The 17,916-nt window shown below is 35.4% G+C and overlaps 1 protein-coding gene, 1 long non-coding RNA gene, 1 other non-coding gene and 1 pseudogene across 4 annotated transcripts; 2 read left to right on the top strand and 2 right to left on the bottom strand.

The window, feature by feature from the left end:
- Positions 1-218: 218 nt before the first annotated feature.
- LOC101260733 (uncharacterized WD repeat-containing protein C18H10.05) lies at positions 219-5,354 on the top strand. 2 transcript variants are annotated; one of them, XM_004240913.5, is made up of 8 exons: positions 219-669; positions 1,104-2,284; positions 2,376-2,466; positions 2,606-2,763; positions 2,860-2,911; positions 3,411-3,490; positions 3,584-3,677; positions 3,862-5,354. In XM_004240913.5, the coding sequence occupies exons 2-8, from the start codon at positions 1,187-1,189 to the stop codon at positions 4,392-4,394; spliced, it is 2,106 nt and encodes a 701-aa protein (XP_004240961.1). In that variant the 5' UTR covers positions 219-669; positions 1,104-1,186; the 3' UTR covers positions 4,395-5,354. The 2 variants fall into 2 exon arrangements, with proteins under 2 accessions (XP_004240961.1, XP_069155330.1); XM_069299229.1 differs by lacking the exon at positions 219-669 and having other exon boundaries at positions 715-2,284.
- Positions 5,355-6,016: 662 nt separating this feature from the next.
- On the bottom strand, positions 6,017-8,907 carry LOC101260144 (uncharacterized). Its single transcript, XR_182850.5, has 2 exons — positions 8,418-8,907; positions 6,017-6,481 (listed from the first exon to the last, which is right to left on the bottom strand). It is a non-coding gene; the product is annotated as an uncharacterized lncRNA (long non-coding RNA).
- A 961-nt stretch (positions 8,908-9,868) lies between these two features.
- TRNAG-CCC (transfer RNA glycine (anticodon CCC)) lies at positions 9,869-9,939 on the top strand. The gene has a single exon. It is a non-coding gene; the product is annotated as a tRNA-Gly (tRNA).
- Positions 9,940-10,107: 168 nt separating this feature from the next.
- Positions 10,108-16,266, bottom strand: LOC101245850 (luminal-binding protein 4-like; annotated as a pseudogene).
- Between the last annotated feature and the right edge of the window lie 1,650 nt (positions 16,267-17,916).

The following is a 17,916-nucleotide window of genomic DNA, read 5'->3' as shown; positions in this document are numbered from 1 at the left end:
ATTATATATAAATAGATATTTAAATAACTTTAGCTATATATACATAGATATATAAATTTATAGATAGAAAATACATTTTACGTGACGTTTTATATGACAATTCTAAGTAGTACATATGTGAAGCTAGAGCCTCACCGTCACGAAACAAATGTTTTGTTTTAGATGAGTGTACTACGCATATTCTGCTATATAAAACATGTGTGAAGCTAGAGCTTCACGTCACGAGAGGAATGTTTTGTTAAAAAGAAGAGTCATTCACTTGAAAATATTAAATAGTTAACTCCTTAAATAATCGAATCAAAATTTTAGTGGAATAATTAAACCTAAGTTAAAAAATATGTTTATATATTATATAGGAGAAAAGCTAAATAATAACAGGGGAGAGAGAGAGAGTTGTTGTAATGTTGTAAGAGAGAGTCCTGCAATGTGGGCAAAATAGGGTGGCGCACAAAGGAAGAAGCAAACAAGACTACACAGCATACTTTCTTTTACTCGTTTCTCGCTCCATTCATCATCACGTCTATCAAGGAATTTTCCCCTTTTTCTCTTTAAAACTTCCCCCTGTTTAAGCAACAGAGAGAGAAGTGTGTGTTTGTGTCTAGGGAAATCGCCTTTGAATATTTTCTTCTATCTCATCCATTCAATTCTGTAGAAACAAGCCGGACCCATGTGAGCAAATTTATCCTTTTCACGCCTTTCAATTTCGTATTTTTGTTTTTCTATCTTTGTCGTTTTCTTTCTTCTTCTTCTTCTTTCTCTGATTTATTGCTTCCCTATTAATTTTGCTTATGTGGGTTTTCATGTTTCCGTGAAAATAACTTATGGGTGTTTGTTGGTTTCTTTTGGTTTGGTGGCTTAAGGGTTCTGTTTGGATATAGCTATAGTGGAGTACTATAAGTTAAAAAAAAAAAGGTTCTTTTCTTGAAATTATACTGTGTAATTTATATTGTGTCTGGTTGGGATCCTTGCTGGATCTATTTGTGTTTTTTTTGTTTATTCTAATGTTAAAAGTACAGATAAAATTGCTGTTTACTTGGTAGTTGTGTTTGTTCTTTTACTAACTTGTAGTAGTTTTTTTTTTTTTTATAAAAAAAAATTCTTAGGCTTTTCGAGGAGAGAATAATTCAGCACATTGTAAAAGGTGATTTGTTGTGGTGGGGTTTCATGGGGTGAACTCAAAGGTATAATGGGTAGCATTAGTGATGATGAAGAATGTGTATTTTTTGATGCCTCTGAGAATATTGGCCAAGTACCTGATTTGGGTTCTAATGAACCCCAGGTGCTCAAATCCAGCTCCAGGATTGATAATTGTGTCACTAGTAGCTACCAGTATGATGTGTGGAGTAGAAGTCCCAGCAGTGTTAGAGAGCGTCGTAGGGAATTCTTTAGTTGGATGGGGGAAGATCTAGTGGATGTATACGGAAGTTCTGATTCTAGTTGTGAAATTGAAAGGATTATGGAGAGTAGTGAGGCTGTGGTGCGAACCTCAATTCTTGAAGATGAATTTCCTTCTCAGCAAGTTCATCTTCCTGGTTTGTCTGTCGGTGTTTTGGGTTCATATAAAGAGTTGGATTCAAATGAGACATTTGTGTGTCGGAGTGGCAATCCAGATGGTGGAAGTGAGTGCGATGTACATGATCAGGCTGAGACTAATCACGAAACTATGAAATTGGAACGCCAGCAACTTGGACAACAAGAATTTGAGGCCAATGGAGATGCTAGGAGAAAACTGAATGTGGTCAAGCGGAGTTTAATAAGTAGATTGCGATTACTGACGTGCATTGTAAATGACAGAGGGAGAACTAACAATTCAAAGATTGACAGCTCCAGTACTGTCCAAAGGTCTAGGGTTCAGAGGACTAAGGTTCACCACCGAAAGAAGCGATTAAATGAACTCTCTGGACTTTTTGTGGGGCAAGATATCCAGGCTCATGAAGGTTCAATATTAACTATGAAATTCAGCCTTGATGGGCAATACCTAGCCAGTGCCGGTGAAGATAAGATTGTGCGTGTATGGCAAGTGGTGGAAGACGAGAGATCCGATGAAGTCGATATTCCAGACTTAGATCCATCTTGCATGTACTTCACAGTGAACCATCTTTCACAACTTGCTCCTTTGGTGACAGAGAAAGAGAGAATCAATAAATTGAGGGGTCTAAAGAAAACAACAGGGTCTTCCTGTGTCATTTTCCCGCCTAAGGTCTTTCGAATTTTGGAAGAACCACTACATGTGTTCCGAGGACATAGTGGCGATATATTGGATGTTTCTTGGTCAGAGAACAATGTATGTTTATTGCTGCTCTATACTTGATTAAAGCTTTGTGAACACTTCTGGATCTAATCAAGTTCTCTTTTATAATTTATTATTCTTGCAGTATTTGCTTTCGTCATCAATGGACAAAACTGTTCGTCTGTGGCAAGTTGGATGTGATAAATGCCTCAAAGTCTTTTCGCATAGTAATTATGGTATGCACCAAACCTTTTGTTAGATCATTCTATATTTTTCTGATTTTTTTTTTTTGCTGATTAGCCTATCTGTTATAAGTTTCTGACATTTTAGTTCCAGACTGCATTACTCACTATTTTCTTTCTTTTTGTTTTTCAGTGACTTGCGTACAATTCAACCCAGTAAATGATAATTGTTTCATCAGTGGTTCAATTGATGGAAAAGTTCGTATTTGGGCGATTAACAGCGGTCAAGTTGTGACTTGGACGGACATAAAAGACATTGTGACTGCTATATCCTATCGTCCTGATGGGAAGGTAGTTATTTCATATCTTGTTTCCTTTTTACAAACTTACCTCATAGATTCAGAAATCCAAGCAGTTCATTAAATAAGTTATCTACTTCTCATGCAGGGTGGAATTATTGGCTCTATAGAAGGCGCATGTTGCTTCTTTAGTTTTATTGGTAATGTTGCCTCTTTTCCTTATATATACCAAAATAGCATTGATCACCTGCAGTTAGGATTTATATTTTTATTTAAGAGCTTTTTAGCCCATTTGTTGCTTTTTTTTCAGTTGATTAACCATCAAGCTGATTTTAGGCAGATAACTATGCACAATGTCATGAACTTATTATACTTTCTTTTGTTATGGGTAGGTCTAGTTGGAGGGTTTCCCACTTTCATTTCTGTCTTTTGATTTTCCAGAGTTGTTCTAGCCCATGCTCTGTTTTTTTCTTTCTCCAAGCTTTAACAGAGTAGTATTTCCATTACCTGATAGTAGTTTTAGTTTCTATGAGCATCATATGTTAGTCATATACCAATTTCTGATGAAAGAATGCATATATAGTTTACAGTGGACATAGAATTTGTGGTCCATATTTTTGCAGCTAATGAAAGGGTAGTCTGTTATACTGATTTCATATCAAATTAGAAATGTGTTTTGACATTTTTGGACCATCACAGATGATGAGATTCAACTGGAGGAGCAGATTTGTTTGGTCAGTAAGAAGAAGTCACTTTGCAAAAGAATCACTGGCTTTCAGGTTAGTAGACATCACCCAGATACTAATTACTGCTTTATTAGTTCTGGATAGCAATGTAATAAGATGCTGATCAATCATATTACTCCAATGCAGTTTCTACCACAAGACCCAAGTAAAGTGATTGTTACTTGTGCGGACTCGCTAGTAAGAATCCTTAGTGGGATCAATGTAATAGGCAAATACAGAGGTATGCTCCCTTCTCGAGTTTTAGATGATGACCTATTTTCCCTACTAGTTGATATTGCAACTGTCTACAAATATGGGACCTGCAGTCGACTTAATCTTTTTTATATTTAGTTAATTGGATAGCCGGTGGAATTCTTTTTTCTTGTTTCTCTTAGGTTTTAACTTTCTGCTACTTTATTCTCTAGGCCTAAGAAATGCAGGAAGTCATCTCTCTGCTGCTTTCTCCTCAGATGGGAAGCATATCATCTCTGCATCTGAAGATTCTAATGTCTATCTGTGGAACTGTCACATTCCAGAAGAGACTTCTGTATCTCAACCTGAAGCAGTGAGATCATTTGAGTTCTTCTACAGTGATGCATCCATTGCTATACCTTGGTCTGGCCTGAAGAATGTCAACCACGAGAATCAGTGTCACTCACAAGTACTGAGTCAAAGCTTAAACAATTTTCCTTTGGGGGCTTCACCTTGTTTCTCTTTAGGACAAGGGTTGTTTTTAGAGGCAATTCCAAAGGGATCTGCGACCTGGCCTGAAGAGAAGCTTCCACTGTCAAGTCCTCGGTCTGTGCCTTCTGCAATGTGTAAATCTCAATACAAGTTTCTCAAAAGCTCTTGCCAGAGTTCATCCAGTTCTCATGCCTGGGGTTTAGTTATTGTTACTGCAGGCTATGATGGGCGAATAAGGTCATATCGTAATTATGGACTGCCTTCACCACTTTGAGAAGTAATTTCTGGATTTTCAAGGAAGTGAAAGTTATATCCTCTTTTGGCACCTCCTCTCTGGATTGCAGAAACTGCCACTGTGTGTATATCCTTTGTCATGGAACTACTCGACAGAGTTCACTGCTGCAATGAGATCTCCCTATGAGAAAGGATGTTTGACCGGCCCCTTTAGGTACTTACAAGTCATGTCAGAGTTTGCTTGAATATACCTGATGTTGCCACTAGTTGGCACCTAATTTTAGTTTATTAGGGCCAATCATTCCACCAACTATGGAAGGAAATGAATATTTTATGAGAGGTCAACATAACATGCTTATCCATATGAGTTGCCTGCGGGGCCTTTCATCTTGTTATCTAAATGAGATCAGGGAAGGAGCTAGTGGCTATAATTTTCTCAAGGAGGAATGGTGGGGAACATCATCTTTATGGCATGCTGGCTGTTCTAAATGATTGAATTGTTGTCTGCCATACAGTCAGTCCATTGGAGTGTCGTAGCAGCTGTACGTGCATGAGATCTCAGTGCTGATGTCAGTTACAAATAAAGTAAAAATGCTTCGGGGCTGGTGCTCTTCTCTACCTCTGGTTGGAACAGCGCCTTTTCTGGTAAAAGAGGGAGGTTCATTACAGAGAGGGTGCTGGTACCATGGGTTTTTTGGGTGCACGGTTCTAAACTAGTCCACTCCTGTACCCTTCTCCACTTAAATACTAGATCAAAGTTTGGGGGGCAAGGCTGCTGGTGACATAGTTACACTAACATAGATGGCATTTTCAAATTTACGGCTCCAAAATTGTATTTAGTAGCATCACAGTGTTGGTACAACAAGTGTGATTTCATTGATTAGTTCTTCTGTATAAAATTCAGTAGTTATTACTTATTAATGTATGTTAAATGTATAGAACTGACTGTTGTTCCTTCAACATTGTTAATAGCAGCTGACCCCCTTGCTTTGAGATTCAACGATTTTGCTTATTGTAGTCTTTGAATTATGAAATATTGGTTAATTCCTTGATGAATTTTGGTGACTATGAGCCAATTTGCATGCATGTTGGAGCTAATACACACTATAAATCTTATATATAGAGGGCGTTCAGCTAAATTAACCATTTTTATAGTGTCATGTTTTAGCTTATTTATGTGTTTTTTTAAACAATAAAGTACTTATAATCAAGTGTTCATAAGTCATCAGCCAAAAGTCATTAGATAATCATCTTCAACTTGTAATTTTTCAGTTTATCAGAACTTTTCGTTTCAGTATTTTATTGTTTTATCTTTAAAAAATTTTCCAAACCAAAACTTCCACCTCTTCACTCTGTGTATGTCGTTTCTGTCTATTTATAAGGTTCCTTCTAAATTTGTAATAACTTTAGTAAAAATTTAAGAATTTGTCATTCTAATATAAGAATAGATCAACATTTTAAAACCAAACTTACAGAAGTAACTAAATTCCAAAATCCATTTTCACTTTGAAATTAGAAAAACTTTTTTCTTTAAATTTTCAAACACTCACAATTTTCATAGCTAAAAACACCCCCTTGCAGTCGCAGAAGTTTTAATGCCTGAATTAGTAGAGTAAAAGCACATATACTATTTTATCTGGTTCATGATGAAGTTTTCCTAAATAAAGTAATGAAAGCTAAATTTATTTTTAAAATAACCCCAGGAACATAAAAGTTGTAATGCCCGAAAACTTGACAAGATTGTGTTGCCAATGCTTATGAGGGCCAATTTTACACTGTTAGCTTCAGAAACATAAAGTACAACAGCCTCACTGGCATTTGCTATTTCCTAGAGCAAGCAAGACCCCTTGGTAAAGAATGTCAAGGTAAAGAAACAATAAAAGGCGTCTTTCGTGCTTAAATGTTTGACCTTGTAACAAAAATGCCAACGGACAAACACATCATACAACACTTCAAGGGAAAAATCAGTCTATAAGAGGAAAAAAAATATTACAGTTGATACCAGAATTACATTTCCATTTCCTCTGTTTGGAGCCAGGGGATTAATATGACGAAGTTGGTGATGCCAGTTCTATGAAAAAAAACGGAAAGAAAGGTTGCATCGTAAGCTGTCCAGTAGATATCGGGCTGCAAAATATTGAAAATGACCAAATGCAAAGAAGCAAACATTATCAGATCAGGATATTAACTTTTTCTTTTTTGGTGTCACAATATAATATGGGCCAAATGAAGACAACTTCTAGACATGGAAAGCACCACTTGTTTTTTGAATGTTAGAAACATGGAGAACACCACTTAAGTAGCAGTCTTGCACTTGATATAGTTTATCAGGCAGATGTTCCTATGTCAAATATATTAGTTTGATTCTCGACCAAGAAAATTTAGCATTTGGAACAAGTCTTTTACAGATAATAACCATATATCTTTTCAAACAAGCTCTTCCTAGAACCTATGAACATTCAAACAGTAGTTAGGTGATCGATTTGGACAAGATATCTGGATGTCAGCAACCGTATGCCCCAGGTTTTCCCCAACACTTACATAGAAATCAGTGAGTCACTTATAATAACAAAAGATTTGTTAATCTTCTTCAAGTTTGGTACTTAGACATTCCAACCATAAGGATTGCCACACATCTAAGCACTTGAGTCTTAACAGAAAGCCAACTGTCTAAAAGCTTACTGACTTTGAGACTAAAGGGTTTCCAAATTTGCACTTAACAGGCATAAATCTAACTCACCAAATGATAGAAGTTTCAAAATAATCCCTGCAGAAGATCCCGTGGCAACCTTCTTTGCAAGAGTAAACAGAATCCTAGTCCAAATCAGTTCTTTCTCTTCTGAGATCATAAATCCAGGGTAATTGTAGCCGGAAGCCGCACAAGTTCTCTGATAAACAAAATAATAAAGATGTAGTTCATGTGCTATACATTTGCCAATGATCTTATACTTAAACTAAGAAATCAGATAGATCTCTATCATCTATGAGACTTGAACTCTTTTACAACTCATTGTGCAAGCTCCATGTGTTACGATGTCATAATTGACAATCCTGTTCGACGATCTTGGGAATGGAGTTCCTAAAGGAAACATTTGGAAGTAAATGCGATTAGGCACTAAAAATGACACAAGCCAACCCTGCCAATTCTCTAACAGCCAGCCCAAGTTAGTTTTCCAAGAAATTCATCGTTCCATTTGTTGATAAATCCTATGTCCACCAAATAGCCATGTAGTGTAAGACAACCTATGGCAATGCATGTGTCAATATTGTACCAATACTAAGAGTAGCAGCTAGTAACTTGGTTCCACCTCTACAGTTCTCCATTAGTAGGATAAAACTGTGAAAAAACAACAAGAGATAGCTCCTTTATAGATCCATCCACTTAGAACCAAAAGTCTGCTAGCCTTTTAACTCCATTCTCTTCCTTTGTTCCTTAAACCTTTTTCCTGCAAGAGTACAAAAGAAAACCTCCATTCACGATAGGTTTTCAGTTGATGAAGTAAATAACCTTTTCCCTCTCTTTCCTACCTGGAACCCTTAAGAGTCCATCCATCTGGCAGAAGAGGACCAAAGCATCTCTAACTTTGAAATCACTGTTGTGCAAAAGCCATCAGTTTCCAGGTTTTTCTGATAACCTGTAGATTATCGCTTCGAGGCATTGAAACAGCCTTCTACAGATTTGTAAGCGTACAATATGCATCCACTCTCTTCCTTCCCTTGTCTAGTACAAACTAGAGAGAACTCCTTAGTAATACCTTTTCGTAATCCAATTATGATGAATCATTTGAACACCATAATAGAATGGACATAAAGGATTTGTACACACGAATCCAACCAATCGTAGAATTCAATGTTTAATTGTTTAAGAACAACACTAAATTCAATAACATCTGTGCAATGTATTCATACAAACACACAAATAATCACCTACCAAAGCAATATATATAGAATTAACTCCATAAAGGCAAGAGATCCAGCAACATACATTGAACTAACAACAAAAATAAAATAAAATTGTGGAATGCAAAAGCCAAGCAAGTGATGCAAAATGAGATGAAATTACCAGATGATTTAAACAGGGAGGTTGTCAACGGAATGAGAATTGTTGTTCCTAGGGCAAGGATCAACATGAGAAGGCAAATTGTTCATAAAAAGAGGTCGATCTTTCGCTTCTTCCTCTTCCTCATCATCAGAGGCATAAGTTGTGAGATTGACACAAGCACATCGTTCCAATGAGGCAAAGAATGCCGATGCGACACTGGTGCCGAACCACCTCGCCAGGCCGTCAATCTTTTCGCAGGACATTTTTCTTTGATTTTATTTATTAATTTTTGGTTTTCGTTCTCCTAGCTCGATCTCCAGTCGAGCGAGGAGAAGAGGGTCTTTCTTTGTCCGGTTTCAGGGAAAAAAGAACAAATGGAGGAGAGATAGGCGAGGAGTGAGGAGAATGGTCAAAATAATAATCCCATTATCTCTCTAACCTTACATACATTTTTCCTCATTATTCTAATACCCTACAACTTTGCCTTCAATGTTGGCTTCCCCTGTCATACTCATTGCTAAAACTTTATTTGCATTGTAAAAGCAAAAACTTTATTCTTGTATTATTATTAATAGTTTATTTAGTATAAAATAATAGTATAACTCATTTTACTCATTTCCACCCTAACTATCAGGTTGCATATCGATCGGTTCGGTTCAATTTTAAAGTTTATCGATTTGATTTATTCGTTATTGATTTGTAGATATCATTAAGATATTAATTTATCGACTATCGAATTATTAGTTATCAATTATCGATTTAACTAGGGGCGGAGCTATAGCCGCATTTGCTGATTAGTTTATTTGTAGATATATGTCAAATTCTATATTTAAAGGATGTTTATTTAAAGTTGGACACCCTTAACTAAAGTTATGTCTTTGATATAGTGGTAATGTGTGTCCATTTGCATGAGCAGTTTGGAGTATGAACCCCAAATAGAGCTATAATTTTTATTCTACTTTGACAGACACACACCATTATTCTTGGATATTCTTGATAAAATTTCTGGTTCCACCACTGGTTTTAACTATTACGATTTGACACGATTATTTTATTTAAAATCACTTAAAACAAGGTGAAAAATCAAATGAACCACGCAGACGAGTTGACATATTGCATATAACCTAAAAATAAACACTGACACATTGTAGAATAATCGAGAGTTTGAGACATCTAAAAATAAAAATATGAAACAAAGCCCTAAATCAAGAACTTTATATACCGAATATTATAAATATTTTTATTAATTTACTATCAAGTTATCAGTTAACTCATTACTCAAACAGTTAAAAGAACCAAAAACCTGATGATAAAAAAGATTAAAAACATTACTAAGATGGATAAACCAATTACATATTTTTGATTTAGGTTATTAATTTTAGTTTGGTTTTTGAATAGCCCTACAAGTAGTAACTCCTAAGGTTTGATCAACCGAAGTGTTATAAAAACTACACATACTAAAAGACTAGAAGGCGCATCTGGTGTAGTGGTATCATAGTACCCTCCCACGGTACTGACCGGGGTTCGATTCCCCGGATGCGCAGCATTTTATTTATTTTTGACTCATGATGCATTTTTACATCCACAATTTCTGCGTAAAGCAAGTACTAAAATGCCAGAACAAAGAACTCAACTCTATTTATTTGGCTCAGGTTTAGCTTGTAACAAAGTTACATCAACTAACATCATAGTTTAATGCTCATATTCAAAGTTTAACTTCAAAACTTGTTCCAATCTATATTGATGAATGTTTCTATCGTACGTGTCTTCCAAATGGAACTGTAAATTGATCAATGCCTAATCTAAATCTATTTCTGATTGTCACCGTCAAACAAGAAATATATATCTGACAATCATGCGTATATCCTATCACTTGTAAAGTAAACTAAAAACTAGCAATCATTTACAGCTCATCATCGTCACCAGCACCTGATTCTCCTTCCGGTGCTCCACCAGACCTCTGATATACCGCAGTGATTATTGGGTTGCACACAGCTTCCACTTCTTTAAGTTTTTCATCGTAATCCTCCTTCTCACCACTCTGGTTGTCATCCAACCATTCAAGTGCTTCTTTTGTCACCGTTTCAATCTTCTCTTTCTCATCAGAGTCTAGCTTGTCTGCAAGCTTATCCTGGTCGTTGATTTGGTTCCTCATGTTATATACATATGTTATCCTCCTCTGCAAAATCCTCTGCTTCCTTGACCATACGTTCAATTTCTTCTTGACTCAAGCGACCTTTATCATTGGTAATTGTAATCTTCTCTGATTTTCCAGAGGCTTTGTCTTCAGCTTTGACGTCCAGAATACCATTTGCATCAACTGCAAATGTCACCTCGATCTGTGGAGTTCCTCTGTTGAAATATGAAAGAATTTAGTCAGGAAGCTGATATTATTTTGGTCAAGCAGGCAAAAAGAAACTGATCAACCAGGTGCAGAAGACAATTAAGTACCTAGGAGCTGGAGCTACTCCAGTTAAATCAAATTTTCCAAGCTGTCTGCAGTCCTTTGTGAGGCTACGTTCACCTTCAAAGACCTGAATGTAAGAATTTTCATGTCAGAAGAGAGCCACAAGTCCAGATATGTTCCTTCTCTTGAGACTTTAAACGAAACACGTTGAGCTCTCTAAGAAAATATAGTTTCAAGGAGATACCTGAATTGTCACTGTTGTCTGTTGATCCTTATAAGTGGTGAAGACTTGAGACTTTTTAGTAGGAATGACAGTGTTTCTTGGGATCAACTTAGTCATCACTCCGCCAACAGTTTCAATACCAAGAGTAAGTGGAGCCACATCCAGAAGAAGAATATCTGGTTAAATTCCAAAATTAATTGTCAAATATATGGTTTTTAAAAGAATCAAATCTCCATCAAATGGATAAAAGACAGACAGAAGAAGAAATACTTTTAGTTTCATCACCACCCTCGCCACTCAAAATTCCTCCTTGTACTGCTGCACCATAAGCAACTGCTTCGTCAGGGTTGACTCCTTTGCTAGGTTCCTTGCCGTCAAAATAATCCTTCAAAAGCTGTTGAACTTTAGGAATCCTGGTACTTCCACCAACAAGAACAATTTCATCAATCTGGTTCTTCCCTAGCCCGGCGTCCTCCATAGCCTTCTTAACAGGCCCCATTGTCTTTCTAAACAAATCATTGTTTAGCTCCTCAAAACGTGCCCGAGTTAGTGCTTCGGAGAAATCCACACCATCAAAGAGAGATTCGATCTCTACCCTGACTTGGTGCTGGCTGCTCAGAGATCTCTTGGCACGCTCAGCTTCTCTCCTAAGCTTACCCAAAGCTCTGTTGTCCTTGCTGATGTCCTTCCCATGCTTCTTCTTAATCACTCCATGATCCTCTGGTCAAAATCCTCTCCTGCAATGAAGAAACTATCAATGTGTAGGGTGACTTGTGAACAAGGCTGATTTGAAACTAATAGTTTTTACAACTAGCATTTATTTTCGTCAAGCTAAATCAGATATCGAACTTGAACTGGTGTAAATTTTTAGTATTATATCAATATATATGGGAAAACTAACAAAAACAAATACAGCAATTGATGCAGTTAACAAAGGGGTGCTAACCTCCCAGGTGAGTGTCTCCATTTGTTGCAAGAACTTCAAAAACACCATTATCGATGGTGAGGATGCTAACATCAAATGTTCCACCACCAAGGTCAAAGACAAGGATGTTCTTTTCACCACCTTTCTTATCTAATCCATAGGCAATTGTTGCTGCAGTCGGTTCATTAATGATTCTTGCCACATTTAGTCCAGCGATTACACCTGCATCCTTAGTGGCCTGCCTCTGGGCATCATTAAAGTAAGCTGCAGCGGAGAACAGATAAAAAGATCAGCAATCATGTGATACAATTGTTGGAACTTAATATAGAAGGAACTTTTCAACATTACCGGGAACAGTGACAACTGCATCATTGATTTTCTTTCCAAGGAAAGCCTCAGCTGTTTCCTTCATCTTGGTCAAAATCATGGCACTGATCTCCTCAGGACTGAAGACCTTGTTCTCCCCGTCTTTAATCTTAACTTGGATGTATGGTTTACCATCCGTGTTAACAATCTTGTACGGAACAAGTTTCATGTCCCTTTGAACTTCTCTGTCTTCAAACCTATCAAATAGATTAGTTTTGAGTCATTGCTATTATATGACACAAACATTCAGACATTATATTTTGAAAAAAAAGGAAGATAATGTATATTACTTTCTTCCGATAAGCCTCTTGACATCAAAGATGGTCCTTTCTGGGTTCACAGCGGCTAGATTTTTTGCTGCCTCACCAATCAACCTCTCACCATCTGTGAATGAAACCCATGAAGGGGTGATGCGATTACCTTGGTCATTTGCTATAATTTCAACATGACCATTCTTGTAAACACCAACACATGAGTAAGTTGTTCCAAGATCAATTCCAATAACTGTTCCCAACTTGGAAGCTTCTTCGTTGGCTACAGAATATGCGAACAAGCACCCTGCATGTGTAGAGAAACACAACAATCAGCATTGTTATAACCATAATTATCACTTTTCCCATTCTAATGTTAGAACCAACCAAACCAAACTCTCAGCTACTTGTGCAACTAACTAGCAATTTTCAATTGAACAATATATATCGAGATTGACTAATCAATTCCCAAACAGATGTGAGATTGAAATTGAACAAAGAGTAAAAAAAAAAAAACTTACCGAACAAGATGATCCAGGATGCACTTAGCTTCCACGCACCACCAGCCATTGCTCGCTTATCAATTTTCTTCAAATACTAGCTCCACAATTCTCCTCTTACTTCTCTTTGCTATGGACTCTTCAAAATATCAAATACAGCAATCAATATATTTAAGGGTGGGGGGTTCGTTGAGGCGGCATATTCAATGACGTGGACCAATCATTATGAAGGTGAGAATCAAAAAGATATCACTTTTGTATTAGGACTCTAACACTATAATTAAATAATCGACCATGTCATAAGTGATGAAGTGGACCAATCAACTTCAATTATGTATTGAAAAAGGTAGTAACCACTCACACAACAATATAAACTCATGTAAATATGATATTTTTAGATCAAATTATACATATTTCTATTCAATTTCAGAATTTTAAATATGTTTTAAGTAATAATAAAGTACAAAAATTGATCGAGTATTATGTGAAATTAATAGGTTGAGGCTTTTTTTCGTTATTTTTTCTTTCCCATTTCTTCAAGTTTTCATTTGGATTGAAGCCATGTGTCATAATTAGTTATGACGTATGACTTCCAAGTGAAAACTTGGAAAAATAGAGAGAGAAGTAATAGAGAGGAGCCTTGTCCATATTAATACATATTGACTCAAATTTATGCTTCTACCTTTGAATTTATTCTTTTATTTTTTGGCTTTTACTTCGCCGCGATCAAAGAAAGATAAACTCCAATTTCTTTATCATTCTGCAATCCATACATAAATTAATTTTATTATGAATAAGCTCTAATCAGAAATCAATCTCAATAACTATTGAAAACACTAATCAGTGGCCTAAGAGTAAGCAGCACAACCTAGTCTTTAGCACAAACAACTCTAGAAGGCATTAATTTTTATGTACATCTTTGTTGGGACTTCAAGAGTTGTTGGTGTTAAAAAAAAAAAAAGGCAAGGTTGTGCTTTTTGCAGTAGGGCACTATTGATTGATGTTTCCAGTAGCTATTAATATTGGATTCTTATTGAAGCTTATTCATGATGGAAATTTAAGGATGGCACGCTGTGTCATATTTGTATGAGACATTGTTTGATTGACAAATGAATATAAATGTTTAAGTCTCTCTTTGTAATCCTTTTTAATGCAGTGGAGCCTTTGCCCCCTTAATTTCATCCCAAAATTTGTTTGCTATTTTGAAATTTTGGCAACATTTTCTTACCCTTCTGATTGCGGACTTGTTAAATTAATATGACTAAGTTAATAATTTTATAAGTTCATTTTGTTGTCAAAAATCTTTTCAGTTTCTATTAGTTTATAGTTCTCATAATTCTATGTAAATAAAATATAATTATTGAGAAAAATGTTCTACAACTAATTAAATTAGTGGTAGAGTTGAAATTTTGACAAGACTATTCATACTTTTAGGATAAAGGTGTGTGAGAAATGAAAAAAAAATAAAATAAATTAAAGTAGCATATAAATAAAACTAATCTCTTCAAATCTAAAGAAGAATGACTCACTATAAGAAGATGATCCAGTAGAGATATCATAACTCATTCTCATATGTAGTGTTTACTCTTCCTGCTCATATCACATCAACCAACTATTATAAGTAAAAAATTCCTTAAAAAGAAATTAGTAGAACAATAATGATAAAGTGAAGAAAATGAATAAAACAAACATGATAACTTTGTAAATATATACATAACAAAAATAAATTTGACACAGAGTAAGAAAATGGTCCTATTTCAAGCTAGCATATTACACAATTCCTTAAAATAAGTTGTTGACATCGTATTTGAGCTTAAAGATAATTTTTTTCGAGTCGTTAATTATAAAATAAATTATCATATGTGACAAGAGAAAATATATATTAAAGTTCTCATGATTGAGTAAAGTAAAATAGGAGAATTTTAGTAAGCACAGTTAATTGCTACCTGGATTTTTCTTGTTGGTAAGAGTTCGATTCTCCATCTTATATTTCGCTCTCCGTTCACCTTTTCCCGCCCTGATTTTTAAGGGGACAAAAAAGGAAGATTAAAGGACAAATAAGGCACATAACAATTAATTCTACTTGTCCATATATGTAGTAGAATTTAAATGTTGCATTTGAACTAAAGAGTTGAGTTGATGTTTGTTTTTATTGTTGTACTGATGTTAAGGCCCTATGTCATGTGATTGAGCAACTGGAAGAGTTATTACTCTCATCAAGATTTAATTCGAAATCATAATCGAACAACTGGAAGAGTTATTATATACTAAAAATGAATGACAAACTAAATGAAATGAGAGTAGAGGGAAAGTGAAGGTAAAAGACTTACAATTTTAAGTCTCTTGAGTCGTGAGTAAGCAAACAACTTACAGTTTCAAGCCTTTTGTCGAGAGAGGATGTATTGTTGAGTCATTGTGGAATGAGAAAATCTAGATGATAAAACTAAAAGCGGAATGAAGCAAAATAAAGTCAAGACATGCTTTTTTGAAAAGAAGTATTGATTCTCATCGGAACCTAATTTGAAACCATAATTAAACAGTCAAAACAGACCTTATAAACTAAAATTGGCTATCTAGATGATATTAGAGAGGAAGAGAAGGCAAAGAACTTACGATTTCAATCATTTGGTCGAGAGGAGACCTTATAAACTAAAATTGGCAATCTAGATGAGATTAGAGAGGAAAAGAAAGCAAAGAGCTAACGATTTCAATCATTTGGTCGAGAGGAGATGTGCCATTGAGCCACTGTAAAATGACAAAACCTAAATATTGAAACTAAAAGAAAAAGGAAATTTACTTAAATAGAAAAAATGAGGGGGGAGAGGATGTGCCGCTAAGCCACTGTGAAATAACAAAAGAGACCTTATAAACTAAAATTGGTAATCTAGATAAGATTAGAGAGGAAGAGAAGGCAAAGAACTTACCATTTCAATCCTTTGGTCGAGAGGATGCGCCGTTGAGCCACTGTAAAATGACGAAACCTAAATGTTGAAACTAAAAGAGAAAGGAAATTTACTTAAATAGAAAAAATGAGGGGGAAGTGGATGTGCCGCTGAGCCACTGTGAAATAACAAAAGAGACCTTAAGACCTTATAAACTAAAATTGGCAATCTAGATGAGATTAGAGAGGAAGAGAAGGCAAAGAGCTTACGATTTCAATCCTTAAGTCGAGAGGAGATGCGCCGCTTAGCTACTGTAAAATGACAAAACCTAAATTTTGAAACTAAAAGAGAAAGAAAATTTACTTAAATAGAAAAAAATGAGGGGAGAGGATGCGCCGCTGAGCCACTGTGAAATAAGAAAACCTAGATGTTGAAACTAAAAGAGGGAGAAAATTTACATTAATAGAAAAAATGAAGGGGGAATATTCGTATTTTTTTGTGCGAAATTACAAAAGATAAAAAAAAGACATAAATCAAATATTTAAGTACATAACTGAGACATTTTGACCATCAAAGAAGATACTCACGAGTATTATTAGAGTTGTCAAAATGATCAGTCCAATCCCACCCGACCTAAGCCAAGCGGGCTAAGAAATTTAATGGGCTAGTGTGGACTGACCCTTCATTTGAAAGGGCCCGAAAATTGGTCAATCCAACCCAAGCCTAGAAGGGTCATGATGGGTTGGAACAGGCTAGCTTTTTTTATTTTTTTAACCATAAAATTTTGTCAATATATTAATTTAACACATTTAACAAAATTATATAAAAATACATAATAATTACAATTATATATTATACATATGATTAGTGGTGCTTTCCATTACAATCTCATATCTAAATAAATAACATCAAGAAAATGAAACGATTTCAAATTAAATGTGGCATATATACAATGATGTCGTTTCAATAATTCTAGTAAGACTATAAAAGAAAAGATAATAACATTTTTTGACGAATAGATAAATAAATAATTTTGAAAAAATAAATTTGTAAATTAAAGAACAATTAAGCCTTATAACTTTAGTTATTTTAATCCAAATCAAATAAAGGAGAAATTGTCTGATTGCACAAACACTCCGATCATATTTACTAACTCTCACTTTAGTTTAAAATAATTACATTTTATCTCACTAATTAATAATTTTAAATTAGATTTCAAGTCATATACGCCTAGATACATGTGTTTTTCCTATCAGATGTACATTGAAAAAGGGAGAGATGCGAGAGAGAACAGGTGGGAGGCGAACGATATTTGTCTATTTATCTCATATACATGTTAAGCCATTGGATACACATTAAATACATTTATCTAGTGTGGTTCACATGCATATCTAGAATATCATATATGCGAGCAAGATAGAAGAGTAGCGAACAAGATGGGAGGGAAGCGAGGGGCAAGCGAGATGGGAAGGAGGTGAGGGGGTGAGGGAGAATTGTCTATCTATCCTAGGTACATGTGAATTCTCTTGTATACAGTGCATCTATTGTTAGGACCGAAAATAAGCAGGTGTAAATGCGGAAGCTAGCAAAGCAAACCTCAAAAGACCACGAGTAAGAAGACAACGAGAAATATACCAAAAGACACAAAGATTTAACGTGATTCGGTCAATCGATCTACGTCCACAAAGGAGATGAGCAATCCACTATAAATATGAGAGTACAAAATACAGAGGGAAACAACCTCAACCAATTCACTCAGAATACATGGGAGGTTCACACAAGTGATAACGTATCAAACTTGTGACCCACAAATTCTCCCTCTAACCAAAACTCTCAAAGCCCTTAAGACTACATTGTGAATGCTGATTAAGTTGGAAGGAACATTCCTCTATTTATAGAGTCCTAAGCCTTTTCCTACAAGAAAAGGATTAGTCAATCCAAAACCTTTCCCTACAAGGAAAACCTA

The sequence above is a fragment of the Solanum lycopersicum genome, chromosome 6, assembly GCF_036512215.1.
Source record: "Solanum lycopersicum chromosome 6, SLM_r2.1".
NCBI lineage: Eukaryota > Viridiplantae > Streptophyta > Magnoliopsida > Solanales > Solanaceae > Solanum > Solanum lycopersicum.
The sequence above is the reverse complement of the archived record's forward strand: the minus strand, read 5'-3'. Positions and strand labels throughout refer to the sequence as shown.